The following is a 25,294-nucleotide window of genomic DNA, read 5'->3' on the forward strand; positions in this document are numbered from 1 at the left end:
ACTGTCTGCGTGTTCATACGACAAAAATACCCACTTTTTTGCCCAGTTACAATTACGCGTTAAAATCCATATCGCATAATTTCATGGTCAGTTCTTAATCCTGATACAACGACTATCTTCGGAATCCCAAGAGAGATTTATGCAATGAATCGTTTGCTGATCCAGTGTCGGGCAGAACTCGGTCACTAAATCGTCAGTGGTAGACATAATGGACTTAAAACGTCAAAAGCACACTATTTCTTTCACGATGAAAAACAAACACTACCGGAAGAGTAAAATGTTGCTCGAGTGCTTGAGCTACTCTGGCCGCATATGGCAAAAGACCTATTTTCGCATGACGCGGGTCTTTTAAAATCCAAATGCGTCTTGTAAATAAAACATATAAGAACAATACTTTTCAATTTAAAATCAAACATTGTTATTTATAGTCAACTGGCAAATTCAGTTTTCGCATGACGTGGCTCTGCAAGTGTGATTTGAATGTGTCGAAAGAAAACTGCGTGTCAATCAAATATTAACATACCAAATATTTCGATGGTGAAAAATATCTTATAATAAGTCTTTTGAGGACACATATTATGTGATCTTTGGTACAATACATTTTTATCTGTGAAAAATGTTGCGTTGTTTGAATTTACGTGCACTTAATAACACACGTTTCATGCGATGGACATGCGACAAATAAGTGAGAGAAATCACACAATAATTTAATTAAGAAACGTATTTTTTTAAACTTTATTTCATAGTTATTGTCTCAAATATGTTATCATCACTACATTTTACAAGCAAGTGCGGAGACTAATTTACAATACGATAATTATGTTTTATTGGACATTTGAACATAACCAAGGGCCCGTATTTATTAAACAGGCATACTTGAATGTATCCGTATTATGCTATTACGGCTCATTAGGTCATTTTCGACCTGAAACGGCTTGAAGTCATCCGGGAGTGACTAAAAGCCGATTCTTGTCACCCTATGGTGACTTCAAGCCGATTGATGTCACCCTGGGGTGACTTCAAGCCGACCGGGTGACTTGAATCGGCTTGAAGTCACCCCATGGTGACATGAATCGGCTTCTAGTCACCCTCGGGTGACTTCAAGCCATTTCAGTTACGCTCATTGGGTCATTGTCGACCTGAAATGGCAAATGGCTTCAAGTCACCCGGGCGTGGCTAGAAGCCGATACTTGTCACCCTAGGGTGACTTGAAGCCGATTCATGTCACCATTGGGTGACTTCAAGCCGACCGGGTGACTAGAATCAGCTTGAAGTCACCCCAGGGTGACATGAATCGGCTTCTAGTCACCCTGGGGTGACTTCAAGCCATTTCAGGTCGACAAAGACCCGTTGAGCGTTATTACGCTATAAAGTTAAATACTTTTGTTCATGTTTATCTGTCTGAATTAGACCTCGGATGTGTGCTACTGCAAGAATGACAGCCATTTGCTCTTGAAAGCAATGTGTTAATGCAGACAGAACTGAACTTACTTAAAATAGTAAAAAAAAATACCTGCCTGAAAATAGTAAAACCTATCCACCGTTTTATTCCGGTTCGAATAATGTAACCAGTTTACTTATCGCCGAAAAGTAATGGCGGGCAGTGACTACAGACAAGTCAACGATTTTAAAACCAGAGCAATTGAACGTATGCAGTCAGCTTAAGGGAAATAAAATACTAACATACATATGGATACTCTAGACTCTGCCGGATTCAGGAGTTTCTTCATAATATTCAAGGTCGCGACTTATGTGACTTTTGGTCTTACATTTTTTATTTGCCGTATAATTATATAACATATCTTGATTTTGCCAGGTTATCAAGCCCGTTCATAAATGAGTTTATGTTTTTTTGCACTTGGTACTTGGTCTGGAAGGCTGTTCCCACGATGCCTTCTATTTTTGAGCGTTGGTAGTTTTAGCTTTAGCTTGGATTCTTCATAATGCAAGTTGTTGAAGCCTGTGGGTTGTCCTGTGGCTGGCATTTAGACACCTTCGACTAAGGGGGCCTTTCCACGTTTTGGTAAATTGACAAAATTAAAAAAGATTTGTTTCAGATTCGCAAATTTTCGTTTTAGTTATGATATTAAAGGGGCCTTTTCACAAATTTTGGCATGTTTTGAAGTTTGTCATTGAATGCTTTATATTGATAAATGTTAACATTAAATTTAAAAAGCTACAGTAAAAAATCAAAAATAAAATTTAAAAAAGGAAAAAAACAGTAGCCCTCAGCAGGGCTCGAGCCAGTGAACCCCGGAATCCTGAAGTAAAAACGCATAAGCCAACTGAGCTATCCTGCCAAGCATACATATAAGGCGTATTGTATACCTTATATAAGCAATCTTCGTAGTTTCACAAATTTAAACGACAACAACAGAACTCTCCAAATTATTCAATCGTTTCGCGTTGCAACGCTTTATAATTTTTAGGTTTTTAAATCGTCAAAAGATGCATATAATGGCTGTAATAGACCATGGCAAATGTTCAGTAATACTGTTTCCTCAAAAATATCATAACTCAACCGAAAATTTGCGAATCTGAAACATTTTTTTTCAATTTTGTCAATTTGCCAAAACGTGAAAAGATCCCTTTAATATTTGTGAGGAAACAGTACTACTGCACATTTACCATGCTCTAAAATAGCCATTATATGCGACTTTTGATGATATAAAAACCTGAAAATTATAAAGCGTTGCAACGCGAAATTATTGAATAATTTGGAGAGTTCTGTTGTCGTTATATTTTGCGAAACTACGAGGATTGCTTATATAAAGTATAAAATACATCCCTCCTTGTTTGAGCACGGGTGGCCAAGTGGTCTATAAGTGGTAGACTTTTACTCCATGACACCAGGGTTCAGTGGTTTGAGCCCTGTTGATGGTTACTATTTTATTTTTTTATGCCCCCGGTAGTGTGACATATAGCATTTGAACTGTCTGTCCGTCCGTCCGTCAGTTAGTCAGTCCGTCCGTCCGAAAACTTAAACATTGGTCATAACTTTTGTCATATTGAACATAGCAACTTGATATTTGGCATGCATGTGTATCTCATGGAGCTGCACATTTTGAGTGGTGAAAGGTCAAGGTCATCCTTCAAGATCAAAAGTAAAAAATACAATCCAAGGGAAGTAATAAGCTTTAAAAGGGAGATAATTTTATAACCTGCCAAATGATATATTGAAATTTTATTTCAAAGCGGCGCAATAAGGGGCATTGTGTTTCTGACAAACACATATCTTGTTAATTTTATTATTGATTTTTACTGGATCTTTTAGATCCAATGTTAACATTTATCAATATGAAGCATTTAATGACAAACTTCAATACATGCCATAATCTGTGAAAAGGCCCCATTAAATCCTTGTACATTTCTTAATATGGAAACCAAACTGAACTGGCGTAGTCTAGACGTGATTTTACTAGTGCTTTGTATAGTTGCAGAATTTTTTACATCTAGGGTTTGGAATGTTCTTCGGATTACTGCATACATAGGATTTACTTTTTCATAACTTCAAACTTATATATTTTTGGAAGGAGAGCTTGTCATCCACTAGTGACTCAACACTCTGGATCCAACCGGCTTTTTATTGCATAAGGAAGATTATTGCATAATCAAAGCCAAGATGGCTGGTAGTAAGGTACGAGTCTACTCTTTACGGAGAATCCGGAGATGGACGAAGTGTTACGATTGGTGACTCAATGGTCAAGTACTGTACGCTAAAATACGGTGGATAAGTAAATCGTCTCCAAGGGAAAGCACTCTAATATACATTTAAAATAAACACAAAGTTTAATATTTGCATTAACTTATAATTAAGCTCACTTTAAAAACTCTTTTTAATCCATTGACTTGTCGTGTATCCGTGTACACGTTAGATGCATTATGTAGATCGTTTACTTTTGAGTAGAAAAAGTTCTATAATTGTATATGACAACCTATTTTATCAACATATTAAGTCAACGAAGAGGTGCGGAAGTAGAACTTTGTCTTGGATTTTGTATCCTCGAGTGCCCAATTTCGACGCATGCAAGCAGTTTGTTGAAGTTTTGTTGCTCAATATAGGGATTTATGTAATTAATTTTGTTATTTCATTACACATTTACCATTTATTTACACATTTTAAATTCAATTGATTGCGTAATCCACAAAAATTCGTTGTACTCATAAAAGCTCAGAGAATTCAAGAAGAACTAGAACTAGATTGATACAGTTTGAGTAGCTATTAATTCACTATTAACTAGATATTATTTTATCATCTGATTATCCAGTTTCAAGGGGTTAAGGAAACAAGTTAAAGAATTTCTGAATTTATGCAGACAATGCTGCAATAAATGATTTACCTATTAAGATTTATTTAATTCCATGTCAAAATTGTTTATTTACAGCGTGTTTAACCACGCAAAGCCCATAGTTCCATACACATCTGCAATAACATACGCTACTAGCCTTTGTTCCTGGTAATTAGACATCACATCCAAAAAGCGAATTACTCGACTGCAATAGGCATCAGACCAACATAACTACAAAAATTCGATTCACTTAACATACAGACTGAAACAGTACAGTCGATTGGTGTATAGCGGATCTTTGTGAGTAACGCATTATGTTAAACGTTTTTTGCAAAATACTTTTATTTCTGTAAAGATTTATAGTTTTCTATGAATTGAATACAAAAAGCCTATCATCATTGTTAAGTCGATTCATGTTTTTGTTGACGTGTGTCAATGTTTACAACTGTTTCTTTTTTCAAAAGCAAAACAAGGTACGTTATGTAAAAACCGTTTTTGTAATGACGGGAAAAGTGCAGACGAATGGTTTCTTGAATTTTGCAGATTTTGTTTGGTTAACATAATGTTCATTGATGTAATATTTTAGTATTATGTGTCATTTACAAATTAAGAATGCTCAGAAACCAAATTGATGAGTACCATATCAAATAAGCATGAAAGCTGCAACTCATGATTTAGTGAATAACGGACATGTGGTGACCCATATTCAGGAATGTGGGGATTGTCTCAAAATAAATATAAACTCAATGGAAGTTGTCCAATACACATGTGGTTAGTGTGTGGCTATGATATTAATTAGTGAAAACATCATTTTTAATGAAAAATAATCAAATTATAACGAAAAATCAATTTCTCTGAAAACATATTTTTCAATATCAAATCTGTATATATATAACAAGGTATTCAACTCAAAATGACCCAAATATAGGGTGCATCGCTTTGAACAGCCATTACTTCATCAGTTGGGTAGCGATTTCCATGAACTTGGTCTTATTAAACGCAGAAATGAATTGCCTTTCTAAAAATGTACATATATTGCAATTATTTTTTACAAATGCTGTGTCAAATTTCAAGAAATAACACCATACACATGTAATCTGATAAAGACCGAAGCGATCCGGTAATGGCTGAATCAGTGTACCATATAATTCGCACTGTAAACAAATAATATTTTTTCGGAAATTTAAAATCGCTGGCATGTTTCAATAGGAAAGACATGTGTCTATCTAGGTTTAATGGTTTAATTACTGAATGCATGGTGTTGACGTTGAAATGAGACTCAAAGTCCTTAGCTATCCGTTATACACCAATTGACTGTAATTAAACTTTTGTATAACTTATATTTACAATTTAACAAGTTTCTGTTTTATCGGTTATTTTTCTTTTAAGCAACATTGACATATCAGACTGTTCAAGAATTTCAAAACACAAATGTTTTCCATTTGTTCAAATAAGTTTCAGCATAGAAATTTTACTATTAAAAGATTTTATAAAAGTAGCATCAAATCGAGACAAGGTATACCCACTGAACATGCAAATATTGTCATGTCACCTATTTTTGCTATGTGTGCGCACAGATTATTTTATGCAACATTTTTTTAGAATCAGGAAAAAGTAAAAGATTTTTTTTTTAAACAAATCAAATAAAATTAAAGTGTTGTGTTTACACTAGTGCAATTGTCTGCCTCACTTTGCAATTAATGTGGGATTTTAATAAAGAGGACAATAACAAAAAGTTTAATAGAATGTGGATAAATTTTGATTATTTCAGTAGAAAGAAGATTTTGAAATGAAATTATACTTGTTTTTTCCTTATTTTGGTCGTGTGTATTTATTTTCAAGCTACTAAGTGATCTAATTGAAACAGAATACTAGGAGCGCATGTGTGTAACATCATTCTTACTTTAAACAAAGTTATTGAAATCATTGACGCTCGATATAAGGGAATTGTATAATATATAATGTATAGTCCAAAGTGGCTTGTCATAAAATAAAAAATTTACAAACAATATTTAAACAGATCACAGTTTGTAATGCCTTAAATAGAAGGCAGGATAAATTCAGATTGGTCTCTTGTCACATTGTTGCCATTTCTCAGCTAAGATGTTCTAGTATTTTAGATCAGGAATCATGGTGAATACCCCCATACCACATAGCTTGAAATCAGAAGCAAAAAAGGCTGCTAAGATTTTGAAGGAGTTTACTGTCCCCACAGCAAAAATGGGTCCTGATAAATTGATACCAGGTAAATTATGTTATAATGTTCAATAATGATTTCTTTTGTTGTATTTGTATAGTTTCTGGGATAAATGTCAATATAAGCAAAGTATTTTTTTGTAAAGAGATGAATGGATTTTAAAGGTGACAGTGTTGTTGTTGTTTTTTGCATAATCGAGAAAAGTACTGGTACCAACCCAATTGGGAAAAATGTGCGCAAAAAATCTGAACTTGTGAAAATTGGAGTCGTGTAGTCTTCATATTGGGAAAATGGTGTATTTGATTTTTTGCTCCCAAATACTTATAAATTGACAACTAGGTGTTTACAAGTTGTCAATATTATATTTACTTGGGTTCAAGCAATAGAGTCGCATAGGGAAACTAACTAAATATTGCATTACATTTATAAAAACAACAACAAAAACTTCAATTGTTTATGTTTTTTGGACAGCAATTGGGACATTTGTATGTTTTTCCTAATTGGGAAAGTGACGTTTTTTGGTACTTTATAAAGGAGGAAAAAGAATGGCTGCAATTGCTTAGTAGTTATAATTTTGCAGTAACTGTATGCCAATTATGTTTCAAGCACTAACATTGTATACTAAACTATACCTTAGTGAAGGCGACTGAAGCTTATAGTTATATGGTTGTTATTATTTTTCTGTTGCATAATCTATATTTTAAATATAATTATATAACATATCTTTTGATATCCAATTAAAAACAGCAATATCGATTCATGCTTCTTTAAGGTGGAATCTTTCTAAAAGCAAAAGGGCTTGCTATATTGACTGTTGTGAAGGCAGGATTCCTTGTAACTGCACGAGGTGGAAGCGGTATTGTCATAGCTAAACTGGATGATGGCATTGACTCAGGTAGCATCTGATGTAATCAAGCTTAAATAAACCTGATTATAATACATCAAAGCTCAAAACAATTTACAGCTTTTTATGTCCCCCACCACTATAGTGGGGGACATATTGTTTTTGCCCTGTCTGTTGGTTTGTTGCTTTTTTGCTTTGTTGCTTTGTTTGTTTGTTTGTTTATGCAAACTTTAATATTTGCCATTACTCTTGCAATATAGAAGATAACAACTTCATATTTGGCATGCATGTGTATCTCATGGAGCTGCACATTTTGAGTGGTGAAAGTTCAAGGTCAAAGTCATCCTTCAAGGTTAAAGGTCAAATATATGGGTCAAAATTGCTCATTTAGTGTACACTTGCAAATTTGAAGATAGCAACTTGATGTTTGGCATGCATGTGTATCTCTCATGGAGCTGCATATTTTGAGTGATGAAAGGTCAAGGTCATCCTTCAAGGTCAAAGGTCAAATATATGGAGACATAGTGTTTCACAAACACATTGCTTGTTGATATTGTAATTTATGGAGCAAATGAGAGAATTTTTTTCAATAAACTGTTGTTTTCCATTTTGGGTTTCTTGTAATTTTCTAAGAACTTAACTTTGCAAATGAAAAAACATTTGTTGGTACTGAGTGCAAAGCTTTTGTTTCAATTTTGTGACATTGTTGTCTCATTGTAAAAAAATAAAAAGAGTGTTACTCCTTACTGGCAATTTGTAAAATGTAACACATTCATTGAATGCAACACATTTATATAATGTAACTTGTATTATATTGTTTTTTTAAATATTGGATTACAGCCTGGTCAGCGCCCTCTGCTATCGGTATAGCTGGTCTAGGTGGCGGGTTTGAAATTGGGGCTGAGGTAAGATACACAATGTTGTCTGAGAAGAATCCTGGGGTCATATCTGTAAAGCTCTTAAGAACAATACTAACTTATGTATTATTTCAGGTTTGAAGTCTAGGTCTAATAAAGTAGTAAGTATCAAAATAACAATTATGTATTTGTGTCGTATTTGGTCTGTTTAAATAGGCTTTTAATCTTTTGTTAGCTCTTTGTTCAGGTACTACCAATTACTGTTGAAATTTTAATATAAATTATCATACTGTTATTTCATGAAAATGCAAAAGACATTGAAGAATGAAGTATCAGGATGAAAATGATGTTTTTCCGTGTGAGATAGGTACCGGTAATAAATTACTGTTTAACAGACATATGAAACAAAAATGGAATTCGCAAGCCAGCAGATATGCCTTTAGAGTTTTAAAACTGAGCTTAGAATGATATTATTATTAGCTTGGCTGTTTTCGGAGAAAACCTGAGGTATTGTCATAGCCAGCTCGTCGTGTCGTCCGCGTCGTGCTAAAACCTTTACATTTTGTCAAGGTTTTGAACATTGGCTCTAAAATCAAAGTGCTTCAACCTACAACTTTGAAACGTGGTATGTAGCTGCACCTTGATTAGTTCTACATGCCACACGCTTGTTTGGTTCACTAGGTCAAAGGTCAAGGTCACTGTGACCTCTAAAAAAAAATAATCTGACAAGCTTTCATTTATTCACAACTGCATCCGCAGCGGAGCGTGACACCCGTTATGCGATGCTCTTGTTATTATTATTGTTACATGTATAACTAAATCTTTATTTATCTTGGTAAGAAAGTTTATCTGACAATTGAATACACTTTGTGCTGTTGTTGTTGTAAGAATTAAATAGTTCTGGAAACAAGTGTAGTTGGAAATCCTTGAAAATTGAAATAAGCCTGAAGAATGCTCTGCATATGGGCAACAAGGCTATAGTGCAGCATAAAGAATTTTTTGTTCAGAACTTTTGTTAGTTTTGACAAATCTTTGAATATTTCAAGCTTATGTGGATACATGTTCTAAAATTGTGAGTGTATATAGTTTACGAAAGACCTAGCATGGGATTGCATATGGGGAAAGTCTGGTCAAGGTCTATGTAAGTGTTTCTTAAAAACAAAAAAGACAGCAAACAGGGCCTTTCCTGTCAATAACTTCAGTTTATTTGACCGATCTTCATGAAACTTGGCACATGGCAAAGCTGCATAGACCTAGCTTGTATCTGCATTTTGTTGGTGTTTGAACTGCTTGGAAAATTACGCCTTATAAATGCATAAACATTATCATGTATTTAACAGTTCTCAATCACATCATAAGCCTTTTTTCAGGTCACAGACTTCGTGATCATTTTGAACAAGCGCTCAGCAGTTGATGCATTTTCCAAGGGAGGTAACCTGACCCTCGGTGGAAATTTCACCATTGCTGCTGGACCGGTGGGTCGTAATTTAGAAGCGGATGTTGCGCTGAGAAGCACTGCAGCTATTTATACTTACTCAAAAACTCGAGGACTATTTGCAGGAATTTCTGTTGAAGGAAGTGGACTTATCGAACGGAAGGATGCCAACAGGAAGTGAGTATCTTAGAAGCAAAGTAAAGTTGCAGGCACCATGACTTCCTATTGTGAGACAGAAAATTTATATAATTTAAAAAACGCAAGGATGTTTCAAGTTTTGTAACATTATCTTGAAGCATAGTCACCAAACTTTGCTTGGATAATATCATATCATTATACATGTTGTTTTTTTAAATGACACATGCATGTAAAAGTTTTTTGTTATGAAATCCTTTACAGTCTTAACACCACAGTAGCTCATTCTTGCATCATGCATTGTTTTCCCAGATTTTATGGGCGAGACATACGGGCATTCGAGATCCTACGAGGGGATGTTGACCCACCGGAAGAGTGTCAACCCCTGTATGAGGCACTTGAGAGTCATCGCAAAAATGCAGAAAAAGAGATTGTGAGAATGGCTAAGAAGAAAGCTATGGAAGTTGCATCTGGGGAAGTCCCTGATTTGAAGAGCAAATTCAGTGTAATGTAACCTATATTACTAACTTTTTTTTAATATTTTTTTTGTATAAAGGATAGCAGGTTTCATTTTCTGCATGTTAGCATAACCTGTGTGGGTATTTTGCCTGATATTATTTCTACGGCTATTTGCACCAATACATCTGACTTAAGTAGGGCATTTGTCAGCCTGAAATAAGTATGTGGACTTAGTAGCATGTCTATCCGTTTTTTTCACCCTCTCAATGAATACATACACTTAAAAATGAAAAAAACACAAAAAACACGCATACCTGTAGGATACCTGAAGAATGTTCTTTTTAAGCACCTTGTCATGCAAACTTCGTATAGACCGGCTTTGTGTGCATATTGAATATATTGAATATAATATGATGTGGTGACTGATTATGTGTTACGTAAGTTAAAAATCATAGTATCATCCTTGAATAAATGTGACCTGCTTTCCAATGAACACCAGAAATCATGAGAATGATCGTTGTAATAGTCATGGAATACCATCAAATAAATATTAAAAGAATTAAAACAAGAGCTGTCTTCATAGGATGACGCATTTTTCAAACCTGAACGCAGATTTTGAAACCAAAACGCAGACCCTAAGTTCAAAGTCAAAGGGGTCAAAATTTGTGTGCGCATGGAAAGGCCTTGTCCATATACACATGCATACTAAATATGAAGGTTATATCTCAAGGGACATAGAAGTTATGAGCAGTTGGTGAATATGAATATTCCATTTTTGTTTTTTAATTTAACAAAATAGTCTTATATGGGTATTCAAACAAAAACCATTTTACCATATTCCATTGCTGCATTTAAAACATTGTTTACCCCCCCCCCCCCCCCCGCATTAAATTCAATGTTTTTTTATTTGGGTGTACGGTTGGTCAGTTTGACCCCAAACTGGGATTTCTGCTCAATATGTAGAAAAAGCATGACTGTATTTTTTTTATGAAACTTCATGTTTAACATATTATGGGGTGTTACACCGGCTGTAAGTTAAGATTCCTGGTATCAGATCAATCGTGCTATATTCCCATACACTTCTTATTGCCAGCAGTTGGTAATTTGACAACAAACTATGACCTACAAGTATTAGTGCTTCCTAAAAAAGCTGTCTGTTGTGGGCATTAACAACTGAGGGGGAGTAATGGATGGTTTGCCAAGTATCAGTACCTGGCATAACAGAAAGTAGAAAAATCAATATTGCCTCACCATTTGTGCATGCCCAGCCTTTTCAAATCCATATAATAAAAATATCTAAGGTACATTTGTTACTAAAAATCAATTTGGTTATAATTGTTTTTTTCCAGAATTTTACTAAGTCATTCAAGTCTCAAAAAAAGTCGAGGGAACACACAGATGGTGCTACTGGTGGGTCGAAACAACAGTATGATTCAGATGATTCTATCGAGTCACCCACCTTGTCCAGATCTGCGACTGTGCAATCGAGGACAACAACAACCATGACAACAAAGAGAGTGACAAAGAGCTCTTCACCCGGTGGTGTAAAAAGTAGCAGTGGGTTGTCAAGTTGGTCAAGTCAGAGTGTTCACCGCAAGTCATCCGGTCCCACTGTGTCATCACGAGGGATGCAACGGCCCAGGTCTATGTCAGGTAGGTGGCTTACTTACACTTGTATGTAGTATTACCGTAATTTTTGGACACTTAAAAATAATTAAAAAAATTCCTGTCCGAAAATTTAGATACAAAAATATTTAAAAATGACGAGTATCTGAAAATTTAGAGACATACATGTTATTGTTGTTTGTCAATTATTATAATGAAATAAAACCAATTATTAATGTGCAATAATTTTATTGTGTTGTTTTAAGTTAAGTACAATTTCACCTATATGCAATCTCTGACCTAAAATGGTATATAAATATGTCATAAAAACAACCATACTGCTTCCTGAATACGATATCATGTCAAATGCTGTTGGGTGAAACCATTGTTTATTTTACAGGTAAACATATGGTAATTTACCCAATTATGCAATTGTAATGGTCCATTGCCCTCAGGGCATTCTATGCCAGGTTTTATTACGTTAATCCGGTTGTAAAACTTAATGATCGAAGGGTCCCAGATAAGTGAAAACAGGGTAGAAATCTAGTAAACTAGCGCTGTAAAATATACTGTCAGGAAATTTGGAGTCATTAATTATGGACAAAAATCCGTATGTCCGAAAATATAGTCACGAAAAATATTTTATTTTGGCGAAAAAAGAGGGTGTCCGAAAACGTAGTGTCCGAAATTTAGAGTAATTACGGTAAAGAGTATTTGTATGCTTTTTAGTATAGCTTATTTTTACAATTAGCCAATATAAGCTATGAAAGAACTTCAAAGCTGACAGAAGTCACAAAGTTAACAAAGGCCATTTACTATTATATGGAAGTAATCTACAAGTACTAGTTTCAAGTTTCTTCGTCATGTATAAACGCAATTACTGTTAAGATTTTGGACACTCTAAAATCTACATTTTCTTCCATGTTATTTTACCAGAATTCTGCTCTGTTACCCCTATCTGATGACACTTTGATCCTGCGTTTTTACAGCCGGTTTATGTTATAAAACCTGTCAGACAAATGCCTTAAGGGAATTATCCATTACCTTTGAATTATTGGGTTAAAAACTATGTATAGCGGTAAAAGACAAAGTTTTAGACCAACAGCTTAAAGTGCAACATTATTAAAAGTAAATTATGCTATATGGCTTGTTTTTTACGTGCTATTATTGGTCGAAACAATGGACGCTATGCATATTGCACACCCATATCTGATCATAAAAACATTATTTTTAGTATCTCTAATTTTTTACGCACAGTATTTTTTGTCTCTAAATTTTTTAACAGCTGTATTTTTATGCCTCCGGTAGGGTGTCTGTCCTTCCGTCAGTCCGTCCGAAAACTTTTACTTTGGCCATAACTTTTTGCAATATTGAAGATAGCAACTTGGTATTTGGCATGCATGTGTATCTCATGGAGCTGCACATTTTGAGTGGTGAAAGGTCAAGGTCATCCTTCAAGGTCAAAAGTAAAAAAAATACAATCCAAGGAAAGTAATAAGCTTTAAAAGGGAGATAATTTCTAAACCTGCCAAATGATATATTGAAATTTTATTTTAAAGCGGCGCAATAGGGGGCATTGTGTTTCTGACAAACACATCTCTTGTTTTAAATATTTTTGATACCTTTATTTTCTGGCACGAAAAAACGAATTATTTGTAAGTATCCGAAAACTAAGATAAATTACAATAGCATTGTGTAACATAAACCATTTTTCAAGTCAACATATGTACATTATTTAGCAGTCTATGGTCTTTGTACATCTTTCATACTTGCCATGTGAACAGTGTGGAGGCTTCATTTTAGCCGGTCTTTCTGCCAGGCTTTCCTGTCAAAGCATATCTTGAAAAACTATAAGAGACATTTACTTGAAATTTTATCATAGATAGATCTCATTTATGGGGTATAAAGTACAAAAGAACCATACATTTTGCTTTCTATTTATAGACCCATTGCCCTTTGGTATTTTTTTTACAGAAATTTTGTCTGGAACATTTTTTGAAAACTATTTAAGGCATCAACTTGAAAGTTTGGCCCCCTATTTGTAGAGATAAAGCACTTTTTGAATGTTTGTTTTTAAATTTTGTTTGGCAGAACTGCACAGGCTAATCTGGGATGACACTTTATGCGCTTGCATTAAGCTCCATTTTCACAGAGTGAGGCTCATACTTAAGATCATAATTACACGTTTAAAGTAGAAAGTTTTCTTCCTGTCGTTTTTTGTTTAATATTTGTGACTTTGTTGCTAGGTAACAGCGTAGGCTCTATGGATTCTTGGGAGTTGACCGCTACAGCCCTGTTTCCGTTTGAAGGTCAAATAGCGTGTGATTTGTCCTTTAAAGCAGGTTGGTTCTATCTTCAATGTTGTGATTTAAAGCTAAAGCTGCAATGTTTGGCTAACTTGACTGCTATGTGCTCATTGTGAACTGTTGTGCTCACCCTATGTCCGTCGTTGTGCGTCATTATCTTTTAGCTTCTAAAAAACCTTAAAGGCCACATTTTTCATCAAATATTATTGAAACTTGATAAGAATATTATGTGGACAAAATTTCAAGGGTTGATAGGAATCAGTGTTACATGCCTTGAATAATTAGGTCACCTTTTCAATCTTTTATAAACCTTGTTACCTCTCTAGAAGGTCAATGACTAAATCTTGATGAAACATCAGAATGTTTATCTAGACAGAACCAAGGTGGAGTTTGAATCTTGATCAAGTACATTCTAATAACAAGTAAGCCTGATTAATTTCTATAAAAAAATTGTTTACACTCTAAAGTTCACATTTGTTAACCAATCTTGATGATTCTTGGTCAGAATGTTTATCTTGCAAATGTCTAGACCAAGTTTGTTTGAAGATGCAGTGAAGTTGAAGCGAACCCGCTTCAAAACCTTCAAAGCTCTGAATAAAGCTGGCCTTACCATTGAGGCAAAAGTTGCCAAAGCTGCCTACGGAGAGGCTAAACGTGCTTCTAAGTAACCTGTCTGGTAAGCAAAGTCTAAGGCTGACAAAGAGAAAATCGCCAACCTCTCTCCATAAGATGAAGGTATCTTCAAGCTGGCCTAGCAATTGGACAGGACAAATCAGGATGTTGTTAGTGAGAAATGTGTTAGAAATTATGTGGGTGAACTGTCTCTCAGTGATTAAGAGAAAATGAAAGCCTGGGTTGAGCACTATTCAAGGCTACTAAATGTTGAGTTTGAGTGGCCCAGTGAGCTACTCCCTGAAGTTGCTCCTGTGGAAGGGCCTCCTCCACCAGTCACAGAAGAACAAATTTGAAAAGCTCTTGGCAAGATGAAATGGGGCAAAGTCGCCTGACCGTCAGGTGTGATTGCCGAGATGTTGATAGCAGCTGGTGAGGAGGAAACAGAAATGCTGAGACAGCTGGCTGAGGTTGTTTTCAGCAATGGTGTGATCCCCAATGACTGGGAGAAGAGCCACATCCTTAACCTTTACAAAGGTAAAGGAGAGGCTCTAGACATAGGAAATTACCGTGGGTTAAAGATTACGGACCAGACGATGAAACTGAAACAGGAAGGTCCTCTGAAGGGCACTGAGGAGTCTTGGGGTTCCGGAATGGGCAGTACGTGTGATACAGGGTATGTACACAGGCACCAGGAGCTGAGTATGCGTCAACGGACAGACAGTATAGCGAGGAATTTGGAGTTGGAGTAGTGATTCATCAGGGTTCTGTTCTCAGTCCCCTGCTTTTCATCCTAGTGCTTGAGGCTCTGCGGAGGGAATTTAACACAGATGTTCCATGGGAGCTCCTCTATGCTGATGATCTTGCTGTGATTGCGGACTCACTGGAGGAGTGTCTCTCCTGACTGAAAGGTTGGAAGGATGGTATGGAAAGCAAACTTGCCATCATCACCAGATGCTGCACTGCCTTGGGATAGTTTAAGAAGCTCCTACCAATACTGACGTAAAAGCATGTTTCCCTTAAAACCCGTGGCAAAGTGTTCAATGCTTGTGTCCGTTCTGCCATGTTAAATGGTAGTGAAGTGTGGGCACCATCCGCATGATGAGGGAGTCGACACTGACACACTGTATGGTAAACTAGGGATACCATAAGTCACGGCATCACTGAGAGCCAGAGAGAGGTGGTATGGGCATGTCGAGCGTGCCACTTCTTGCATCAACTCAATCATGAAGATGGCAATTCCTGGTGCTAGAGGTAGAGGGAGACCAAGAAAATCGTGGTCTGACTGTTTTAAAGATTACCTGCACACCTGTGGCATGGGAGACACAGACCCACAGAACAGAGGAACGTGGAAATCGGGGGTTAGAAGCTCTAGCCGCCTGCTGCCTACCCCAGTTACTGGGACACATCCCGCAGCAGATGACAAATAAACTCTGGATCAAGTCAAGTTTGAATCTTGTTCATGTGCATCAAAAAACTAGGTCACACAGTAAAACTTTGAAAAAGAAATCTTGTTATCCCTCTAGAGGCCACCTTTATGACTCAGTCTTGATGAAACTTTGCCATATTTTTTATATTGACAATATCTAGAATGAGTTGAATCTGGGTCATTGTGTCTTAAAACTTGGCCACCAAGTCAAATCTCAGTGAAACCTTTTTATCTTTTTAGAGGCCACATTTATTACTCAAACTCTATGAAACTTGGTAAGAAAGTTTATGTTGACACTTTAGTACAAGTTTTACTTTGGGTCATGTGCCGTCCAAGAAAATGTGGCCTGGTAAAATTTAAGAAAGCCTTGTAACCACCCTAGAAGCCACATATTTGAATCATGAATCTTGATGAAATCAAGTCAGAATGTTTATCTTGACAATATCTTGTATGTGTTTGAATCCGGATCATGTTTGTCCAAAACTTAGGTAACTAGGTCAAAACTTAGTAAACCCATATTACCATTCTAAAAGCCACATCACTCAATCGTAATGAAACATGATAAGAATATAAAGCATGGCAACATTATTACCATATCTGAACCGTGCTTTGTCAAGTTAGGTAAAAACAAGGTCATAAGATAAAGTCTTCCACTATTGTTGTACATTTAACTTGAACATCATAGCCATGTTGTTACAGATAAGCAGCTTATATTCTTAGTACCTTTTTTGTTATTCAAATTTTGCCTACCTAAGACATTCTTTTATGAAGAGATAGACCAAGATTGCAACCAATTGCGAAGTAATGGAAACAACATGTATTCAATGGCAGATTTTATGGTTTACCATAACTTGATTGCAACCTAGAAGCTGGCATTTTATATCAACTGCAATAAAAATGCAATGTTTAATATGAAATATAACATCATTAACATTTTCTGTTGCAAGATGTTCATGTAAATCAGAATTGTGTTCTTGTCTCTTTTTTAGGAGAGAAAATAACGGTTTTGACAAGGACAGATACTCAAGATGACTGGTGGGAAGGCAGCTGCCATGGCAAGATTGGAATATTTCCAGCTAACTATGTGAAGTGTAACACTTGATGAGAAGTATGGGGCACTTTAAAATTTAATCGAGCTTCAGCGGGCCTGGGTTCGAGTTACTTGACAGTAATTGAGCAGACTGTGATGTGTTTTTTTTCTGCAAAAAAGGACATTCAGTGGTAACCCAAAAGAGATGTTCTTTGGTTACCTATAGAAGTTGAACAGGTTATAAAGTGGCAGTGCTATTCGTTTGTGAAGTGTAGCATCTTTCTCTTCATATAAGGATATTTTCAGCTCACCTTTCAGAAGTGTTGCATCTTTAATTCTTTAAATGTGCACTTCATAGAGGGCTATTCCCAGCTTACTGTGTGTAGTACAGCATATTTTGACTTTATCTTCATGTATTCAAATCACCATTTGTATCATCGTAATCTTTATTTTTTCTTTATATAGGAATGTTCAAAACTAACTGAGAGAGGTGTAAAACTATCAACTTAATATTTGTACTTCATATAGAGATATTCTCTTCCAAGTAAACGAAGATTAGCTTCTAATTATTTGGTCAAAGTATATCTAGATTAAAAGCTTACATAAGGGACCATAGGATGTTTAGCATCTTTAAATTTAAACTGTATAGTGTTACATATTTGCTGCTGATTGTGTGAATGGGTGCTGATGATTATTTTGACAAGAGCTTACTGTAGAGTGTAATATCTGAAAGTCTCTTTTGTCTGATAAAGATATTACCCATAAACTTTGTGGAATATCTAATTTGAATACAATTTTGGCAAAGTAAGGTTGTGCCAGCTAAGTGTTTTAAGTATACAATGTAATGTTGTTGTTTTTTTGGCAATGTATCTAATGCTTATTATGGCTGGATTGGTCTCGGCTCTGGTACTACTTAAATGAACATGGGATGCTCTTAAGTATACTTAAATGTACCCTGGGTACCCTGGGAAAATAAACTAAAACAAACCCGGGAATTCTAACGCTTAATTGGTCATTATCGTTTTTTTTTTCAAATGAATTATGCTCATGTTTATGTCAATATTTTGTCAAATGTCCTCTATATTATCAAAATGCATACTCAAAAACGCAGGTTGAGGCAGGTTTTGTTCAAAGAGAATTTCATGTACTATTCTGTAGTGCGTTGTAGGACCTCAGATTTTGAGCAGGAATAAAACTTGGGTACAGTCTATATTGGCCCGGTACCTTTTAGTATATTTTCTGTACTTGTGTACATTTAAGTATACTAAAGAGTACCCAGGGTACATTTAAGTAGTACCAGAGCCGACAATAACCAATCTATATATATTATGAACAATTGTCTCATATTAATTGTGATTGAAAATCTGTGCCAACTACGAGTAGTTTTATCTGTGTAGCCAGCATGATAAATATAAAAAACATGGCTTATTTGAGACTTCATATGTTCCGTAACTTCTTAAAGTTTAAAATTAGTTTTCACAATTTTCAGAGGAAATGCAAATGTTTGTTTGTTGGAATTTTATATGTAGTGTTTAAAAGATAAAGATTTAAGTTTCAAGTTTATTGGAAAACTGCAAAATCTTCATCTTTAAGAAGATATCATCATTCATTTCTTGCTGACGTTTTTAATTCAAGTTTAATTTATTGTGATCAGATGCTTGAAAAGAGAGACAGGACATATGTTGAGGTGTGGGAAGTGTAAAACAGGATGATATATATGCAATAATTGGGCTATTTTCTCATAAAGCTTGTTGTTCAATTAATACTTCCCTTTTAACCATTAACTATTAACTATTAACCATCGAATGTGATGGGTATATACATAGTGCTAACAGCATATAATGATATACTTTAAGAAAATTACTTTGATGATGAGGCATTTTTACTTGAATGCTCTTTAAACATATGTGAAGCTTCTTATTTTTTATATTTCAATTTAGCGGAAGTGATAAGATTATGATCAATTATATCTATACAGTTTTTATGTCCCCCACTATAGTAGTGGGGGACATATTGTTTTTGCCCTGTCTGTTGGTTGGTCTGTTGGTCTGTTGGTTGGTTGGTTGGTTTGCGCCAACTTTAACATTTGCAATTACTTTTGCAATATTGAAGATAGGAACTTGATATTTGGCATGCATATGTATCTCATGGAGCTGCACATTTTGGGTGGTGAAAGGTCAAGGTCAAGGTCATCCTTCAGGGTCAAAGGTCAAATATATGGGTCAAAATCGCTCATTTAATGTACACTTTTGCAGTATTTCAATATTCAAGATAGCAACTTGATATTTGGCATGCATGTGTATCTCATGGAGCTGCACAATTTGAGTGGTGAAAGGTCAAGGTCATCCTTCAAGGTCAGATGTCAAATATATGTGGCCAAAATCGCTCATTTTATGAGTACTTTTGCAATATTGAAGATAGCAACTTGATATTTGGAATGCATGTGTATCTCAGGGAGCTGCTTATTTTAAGTGGTGAAAGGTCAAGGTCAAGGTCATCCTTCAAGGTCAGAGGTCAAATATATGTGGCCCAAATCGCTAATTTTATGAATACTTTTGCAATATTGAAGATAGCAACTTGATATTTGGCATGCATGTGTATCTCATGGAGCTGCACATTTTGAGTGGTGAAAGGTCAAGGTCAAGGTCATCCTTCAAGGTCAAATATATGGGTCAAAATTGCTCATATAATGTCACTTCTGCAATATTGAAGCTAGCAATTTTATATTTGAAATGCATGTGTATCTCATGGAGCTGCACATTTTGAGTGGTGAAGGGTCAAGGTCAAGGTCATCCTACAAGGTCAAACGTCATATAGGGGTACAATGTGTTTCACAAACATATCTTGTTATAAACATTTAATACATTCCATTTGGGTAGTAACAAAACGTTTCTATAACTTATTCATTAGGTTTTGTGTTTTTCGTAACGATGACTGCATATTTTTGTACTTAATTGTATAATGGTGGTGCCCTTTACTCTTGTTTTGTTAGATTTTTTTCTGAATAAATGTTTTCTTGTTTTGAATTGCTCAAAGATCTATAAATAAACAAAGGTTATAACTAAACATTACCTGGTATTTATAGATCTTTTTTTATGCCATGTTTTGCATAAAGTGTTCTTGAATTGGTGCTTGATTCACCTTTTATTTCAACATGCAGCTTGCAATTGATTATGTGCAATTTGGCTTCGGTGCTTCCTTATTTGTTTCTACTCCACTCTTTTTTTTATATGAATATGATTTATTGTGTAAGATGTGAGGTTTATGAGTCCATGACAAAACACTTTTTTTGTCATTTATTAGTGTGATACACATACAATATGCCTATTTATGATGATGTTACATATTCACTTGTAATTTTAGGAATGTCAAGCAAGGTGTTCATGTATAGTTCTTTCCTGGGGTCAATCACGATTGTTATCTGCTACAATACAAATAATTTCTGTACCATTAATTGTTCTTCCTAAAAGAACCTGCTGTACAAGTTCATGAGAAAAGTTCTTTTCTGAATTGTTTCTATGGTAACACATAATAAACATATATTTTTTTATTAGCTCACCTTAGCATGCTCATGATGAGTTCTTGTGATTGCGTCTTGTCTGTCGTCCATCGTGCGTCGTCAACATTTGTCTTGTTAATACTCTAGAGGCCACATTTATTGTCAGATCTTCATAAAATTAGACCAGAAGATTTCTCCCAATGATATCTGGGACTAGTTTAAAAATGGTTCTGATTGATAAAAAAACATAGCAGCCATGGGGCGGGGCATTCTTCCTTAAAAGGCTAGTAAAACCGTGTTAACACTCTAAAAGTCACATTTATGGTCCAACTTGGTCAGAACATTTGTTCTAATTATATCTTGGATGAATAAGAAAACGGTTCATGTCTGTTTAAAAAAACATGGCCTCCAGGGGGGGGGGGGGGGGGGGGGGGGGCGCGGGCAATCTTTCCTTAGATGGCTGTATTAAAATGTTGTTGACACTCTAAACGTCACATGTATAGTCAAATTTTCATGAAACAGGGTCTGAACATTTTTTGTAATGAAATGTTTGACGCGTTAAAAAATGGTTCTGGTCTCTTGGAAAACATGGCTGCCAGGTGGCGGGGCATTTATTCTTTTATGGCTATAGTAAACCTGGTTAACTCTCTCAAAATCTAATTTATTTACTATCCTCCACCATAGGCGGAGGGATATTGTTTTGGCGTTGTTTGTCCGTCCGTCTTTCTGTCCTTCCATCCGGCACTTTTGTGTCCGGAGCCATATCTTGGAAGTGCTTGAGGGATTTCTTTGAAACTTGGTATGAGTATATATATGGATAAGAGAATGATACATGCCAAATGGCATTGTACACCATCGGATAATAATGGAGTTATGGTCCTTTGTATATTGAAAAATTTCTTTTTTTGTGTGTCTGGAGCCATATCTTGGAAGTGCTTTGACAGATTTCATTGACGCTTGGTATGATTATATATATGGATAAGAGGATAATGCACGTTGGCGTTGTCCATCCGTCCAGAACTTTTTTTGTGTCCAGAAGTATAATGGCGGGGATATCAATTCAACGAATTTGCTTGTCTTTGAAAAAGAAGAGGTATATTGTTTTACTGGATGTCAGTCGGTCTGTCTGTCGGTTGACAAGTTCGTTTCCTATCAATAACTCGTCAACGAATTGACAGATTTGCTTTATACTTCACATGTGCATTGGCCATGGACTGTAGATGACCCCTTTTGCAATTTGCGTCACTAGGTCAAAGGTCAAGATCATTGTCACAATAAGTGTGAAAATCGTTTCAGATCAATAACTCATCAACGAATTGACCGATTGGCTTGATACTCCACATGCGCATTAGCCTTGGACAGTAGATGATCCCCTATTGAAATGGGTGTCACTTGGTCAAAGGTCAAGGTCATTGTCCCAATAAGTGTTAAAATCGTTTCCGATCAATAACTCATCAACAAATTGACTGATTGGCTTGATACTTCCCATGTTCAATGGCCTTGGACAGTAGATGAGCCCTTTGAAATTGGGATCACTTGGTCAAAGGTCGAGGTCACTGTCTCAATAAGTGTGAAAATCGTTTAATTCTTTCCATGTGAATTGGACTTTGACAGTAGATGATCCCTATTGAAATTGGGGTCACTCGGTCAAAGGTCACGGTCACTGTCACAATAAGTGGGAAAAACGTTTCTGATCAATAACTTGTCAACAAATTGACCGATTGGCTTGATACTACAATGTGCATTTGCCTTGAACAATAGATGACCCCTATTGAAATTGGGTCACTAGTTCAAAGGTTAAGGTCACTGTTACAATAAGTGTTTTTTTTATATCAACAACTTGTCAACCAATTGACGGATTGGCTTGATACTTCACATGTGCATTGGCCTTGGACAGTAGATGACCCCTATTGAAATTAGGGTCACTAGTTTTAAGCCCTGTATCCGAGGCATATGTCTCCGACCCCAGAACTTTTGTTAAAATTTGTCAAAGCATTTGTTCTAATGATAGCTCCGCTCAGTTAAAAAATGGGTATGGTTCGTTGAAAAAATATGGCCACCAGGGGGTGGGGCATTTTTCCTGATATGGCTATAGTAAAACCTTGTTAGCACTCTAGAAGTCAATCTTCATGAAACTTGTTCAGAACATTAGTTCTAATGATTTCTTGGCTGAGTTCGAAATGGTTCCAGTACGTCGAAAAACATTGCCGCCAGGGTCGTGCCCTTTTTTCTTATATGGCTATATTAAAACCTTCTTAACTCTCTAGAAGTCACATTTATTTCCAATCCTTGGTTGGAAAATTTATTCTTATGATAGCTCGGCCTAATTTAAAAATGGTTATAATTTGTCAAAAGAATATGGCTGACAGGGTGCAAGGCATTTTTCCTTTTATGGTTGTAGAAAAACCTTGTGAACACTGTGACTAGAAGTCACATTTTAAGTCCAATGTTCATGAAACTAGGGTCAGAAATTTTGTTCTTATAATATCTGGGCTAATTTCGAAAATAATGCCCGTCTGTTGTAAAACATGGCCGCCAAAGGGCTGGGCATCTTTCCTTTTATGACTATAGTCTGGTCCACTGCCTCTTTTACTGCGGATATGTAGTGAAAGGGGAAGGAACCCAGACTATTATGACTATTGTTAAACTTTGTTAACTTTAGTTGATATTTTTGCCCAGTTTGAAAATGGTTTCAGAAACATCTCAAAAGTTGCAGAGAGCAGTTCAGTTCCCTAAAGTCTCAGGTGAGCAACAGTGGGTCTCTTGTATTTCATATTATTTTCTATGGAATTAATTATTGTAAAACTTTTTCTCTTTTTTTCCCAATTACTTGCATGTATTATGTAACTGTTTATTTTCAATTTGTGCCATGTTGGTCTTGTTTTGTTTGCCATTTCCCTAACCAAGTCTAATTATATAAAGTATGGTAACTGTGTATTTAAGGGTTACACATGTGGCGGTTTACTTTATAATTTTACGGATTTTAAGATAACAAAATAGAGACATTTATTATAGAGAGAAAACTTACCTTTTTCATGTGATCTGAATACTAAGTAATTTCTGACAAATATATATATAATTAATTCCATTGCATTGAATATTAGTACATGTACATGTTTATTTTTGTGTAAAATTTGTATAATGTATACACACTTAATCTGTTATACTTTTAATAAATCATAAAAAAACATCAGTTACAAATATTCACACATCAATAAAGCGTTTAATATATCTCTGGTTGAGAACACATAAAACGACAATAATAAACATATTAAGACAGCTGTAAACCCTTAAAAAGCGTCTTTATTTACTTCGTATTATGTATTCTTGTAACAGTACATAATGCTGTTCAGAGCCATGGTGAGAAAAGTTGTATCATTGATAGGACCGCAATCATCGCAATCAGCCACATTCGAGGAACATTAGTCGTTGCCATATCGACGTCGATTTTTGTAATATCCTTTGCGACGCCGCAGTTGCACACAGCCGTGTTTGGCCTCGGGGTAAGGTTGACGCACGTGTTGGAATAATCCGCTTGAACGCAGGTCCGGGTATTGGCATCGGCCAACTGGAAATCCATGTACAAATCGCAGCCAGTATTGTCGCTGATAGTGGCGTTGCCTGCGAAGTTGCAAACTACTGTCGGATCTGAGAGGATACTGACTTCGGGCGAAACATTGGCTGTACCGCAAACGGGACATGTGTTGTTGACGGCGCCACTTGGCGATTCCCAACTTTGTAGACCGCAGAGTTTGGACACGGTTAGGAAGTAAGGTCGCAACGCTATGAAACCGGCTGAAGTACCGGCCATTACCTCGTTCAAATCATATCGGACGACATTGGCATCCATTATGTCGTTTTTCTTAATAGACACTATAGAGTGGTCGCCGATTCGCAGCATTTCACTGATCGGCGTGCCCATGCACTGATCGCGCGGGGATATCCGTGTAATGGTTATGCGCTCTTCAATCGGATCCATTACGCGCTTGAAAACGCATCGCACCTTGTAATCGGCCTCAATAACGTACGTTCCGTCGATTTTAGTCGCTTTATGCTGCATGGTTTCTCCGTAAACCAGAATGTCCGCCGAGGACATCACCTCGCTGAAAGTCATCGGGAAATAATTCTCCAACTGACACGTTTTCCCGTTGCCATTGGAAATCAACCCGATCAGAAATAGTGTTGTCCAAAACATCTTCAATTTCTACTTACGAGTTTTAAACTATATTTATATTTAGTTAAAGTAAAAAATGTGTAAATCGTTTGTGTTAAGTTCCGATTGCAAACGCTTGAAGAGAGTTAACTTAATTTTAGAGGTGAACAGTTTAAATCATAATCCGGTGCGAAATAAATGCTTTACCTTCCCACTGGATCCTATTAAGGCATTAGTTCGTGTTCCGATTTATTTAAGTACACCATATGATCAAAACTCTTTGTTATATTCTTTAAGTAATCACTTAGAGGTTAATCCGATGAAAAGTAATTGGTTTGTTTAACGTAATCAATGCATGTTACATTAACGCTCAAGTCACAGTTTTTGATCACCCCGATGTCGGTGATTGGGTACGGTAAAATCAAGCAAAAGTACGGACTTGTG

At 35.9% G+C, this 25,294-nt stretch overlaps 1 protein-coding gene across 8 annotated transcripts; it reads left to right on the plus strand.

Annotated features, from left to right (window-relative positions):
- The first annotated feature begins 3,756 nt into the window (after positions 1–3,756).
- Positions 3,757–23,890, plus strand: LOC127871288 (SH3 domain-containing YSC84-like protein 1). Of its 8 annotated transcripts, none has more exons than XR_008045279.1 (10): positions 3,757–4,033; positions 6,410–6,534; positions 7,259–7,381; positions 8,171–8,235; positions 9,558–9,799; positions 10,070–10,262; positions 11,566–11,869; positions 14,068–14,163; positions 17,158–19,679; positions 19,838–23,890. XR_008045279.1 is itself a non-coding variant. In XM_052414087.1 (10 exons), exons 3-10 carry the CDS (start codon positions 6,420–6,422, stop codon positions 17,268–17,270), a joined length of 1,251 nt encoding a protein of 416 aa, XP_052270047.1. In that variant the 5' UTR covers positions 3,757–4,070; positions 4,386–4,589; positions 6,410–6,419; the 3' UTR covers positions 17,271–23,890. The 8 variants fall into 8 exon arrangements, 5 of the variants coding, with proteins under 5 accessions (XP_052270047.1, XP_052270052.1, XP_052270038.1 ...); XR_008045276.1 differs by having other exon boundaries at positions 17,158–19,533; positions 19,686–23,890; XR_008045280.1 differs by having other exon boundaries at positions 17,158–19,533; positions 19,832–23,890.
- Positions 23,891–25,294: the final 1,404 nt, after the last annotated feature.

Source organism: Dreissena polymorpha, chromosome 1 (genome assembly GCF_020536995.1).
Source record: "Dreissena polymorpha isolate Duluth1 chromosome 1, UMN_Dpol_1.0, whole genome shotgun sequence".
Lineage (NCBI taxonomy): Eukaryota > Metazoa > Mollusca > Bivalvia > Myida > Dreissenidae > Dreissena > Dreissena polymorpha.